General features: G+C 28.8%; 1 protein-coding gene across 1 annotated transcript in view; it reads right to left on the bottom strand.

Annotated features, from left to right (window-relative positions):
• Positions 1–321: 321 nt before the first annotated feature.
• Positions 322–1,815, bottom strand: part of LOC106463992 (eukaryotic translation initiation factor 4E-binding protein 1-like) — a 5,883-nt gene continuing 4,389 nt past the window's right edge. Inside the window, exon 2 of the mRNA XM_013924099.2 lies at positions 322–536. Within this exon, the coding sequence (XP_013779553.1) occupies positions 322–536 (215 nt within the window). The remainder of the gene's footprint in view (positions 537–1,815) is intronic.

Below are 1,815 nucleotides of genomic sequence, written 5' to 3'. Positions count from 1 at the left end.
ACACACATATGTGTGTGTGTGTAAAAAAAAAAATATATATATATATGTGTATACATACCTACATAAATTATATTTATGTGTAATATATCTACATAAGCCTTAAGTCTAATATTAAAAGTGGAAATAAAAATATTTATTAACAATGCATGAGTTTACAATTAGGCCTACTGTATATACAAATTAGTGTAAACATGTACTATTACAGTAACTACAACACAGTCTTCACAGAATCTAATTATTGTTCGACTTATCAATAACAACTGAAATATCTATAGTTAATAAAAGCTATTTTTCAACAATACTTTTGGTTTTATATTTCAATTACAAAATACTATTCATAGAAAAAGACTTCTGTATACCAGTTTCTTTTTCTGATGCCCTTGTCCTTGGTGGAGTTTCATTCTGAATTGGCTTCACCTTCCCTGAGCTTGGACTAGTTACTCCTGGTATGTCTGGAAGATTCTTGGGAGGTGTTCTTGTTACCGGAGAATTTCTCATTTGCATCAGAAATGCTCGATCGTAGATTATTCTGGTGCCTGTCATATGAAAGCTAGATACATTTTCAGAACTCAAAATAATGTTCATTACTTTTTAGCTCTAATATGATTCTTATGTAACATCTAGAATTAATATGCGGCCAAAATAAGACAATTTCACATAAAATCCATTACCTTATGTTGGGTTTTTAATTTTAAAAAAATGTTGAAGGCAAAAAATAGTTTTAGTATTTTTGTGTGTAAACCCTACATGTACATGTAAAACCTTTGATTATAATTAGATGTTTGTTAAGTTAAATACAGTACATCTAACAGAAACAAGAAAAAACATACTGGTTTTATTTTCAGTCTAAATGTCTCTTCAATTTATGAAACTTTCTATGGATATGGATAAGCTCGTTGAATGGTCTATATTTTCAAAATATGTTACAATACAAACAAGTGTAAGGTCAAGTCTCTCGTATAGTATTTTTATAGTTTGCTTTAGTCTCATATTTAACATTTAAACATTTTACTACTTCCTGTTTTAACCAATCATTTGATATTAACAAATCGTAAGTTTCACAGCCATTCTCACTGAAAATATCATGCTCTTTCACAATATGTACTGGTTGCTATACAATTTTATTTTTAAAAATATAATAACTGAAGATAAAGAAAATGGCTTGGGTATAATAAGTTGAAAGACCTTGCAACATTTTTCTGAGTAATTAGCTATGCCAGGAAGTGCAAACAAAATTCTGATTTTTGGCATCTCTTAGAAATTTTGTTCACTTTGATCTTATCTACAGAAACGATGCTGATTTGTTACAGAGTTCAAAGCAAAGTTATTCATACAAAACATGATTTAAAAGGCAAGACTTTTGATACTTAAAACTTATTTTTGAAAAAGTGTAGGGGGTTTGTAGAAATTTTATTTAAAATTAATGACTGGGGATTTCATAAACTGCCTTTTAGTAGCTAATTTGATTTCTGTAATATTCACTTTAAAAGCCTGATTTAATATAAAAAAAGATTAATTAAAGAAAAATACACTGTTTTAAAGAGTGGAAATTTTAAAAATATAATTTTATGTTATATCAACACCTAAGGCAAATGGCTAAGTCAAATCTTCTTCCTATACTGGTTTTAATTCTTCTGCAAATGTATATTTATGCAAACAATGTGTGTGTGTGTGTTTTTTGTGGTTCTGTAGGTCTTTTTTTTATTAGTACTATGTTTATTAGTAGTAAAATGGTGAAAGTGTGCAAGATGTGATAAATCCGTGATCGTATTCTAGGACCAGAGTCCGATTTAGGAACGCTCGTGAACTTGAGCA

Source organism: Limulus polyphemus, unplaced genomic scaffold, assembly GCF_000517525.1.
Source record: "Limulus polyphemus unplaced genomic scaffold, Limulus_polyphemus-2.1.2 Scaffold57, whole genome shotgun sequence".
NCBI lineage: Eukaryota > Metazoa > Arthropoda > Merostomata > Xiphosura > Limulidae > Limulus > Limulus polyphemus.
Note: the sequence above shows the minus strand (reverse complement) of the source record. Positions and strands in the feature narration are given on the sequence as shown.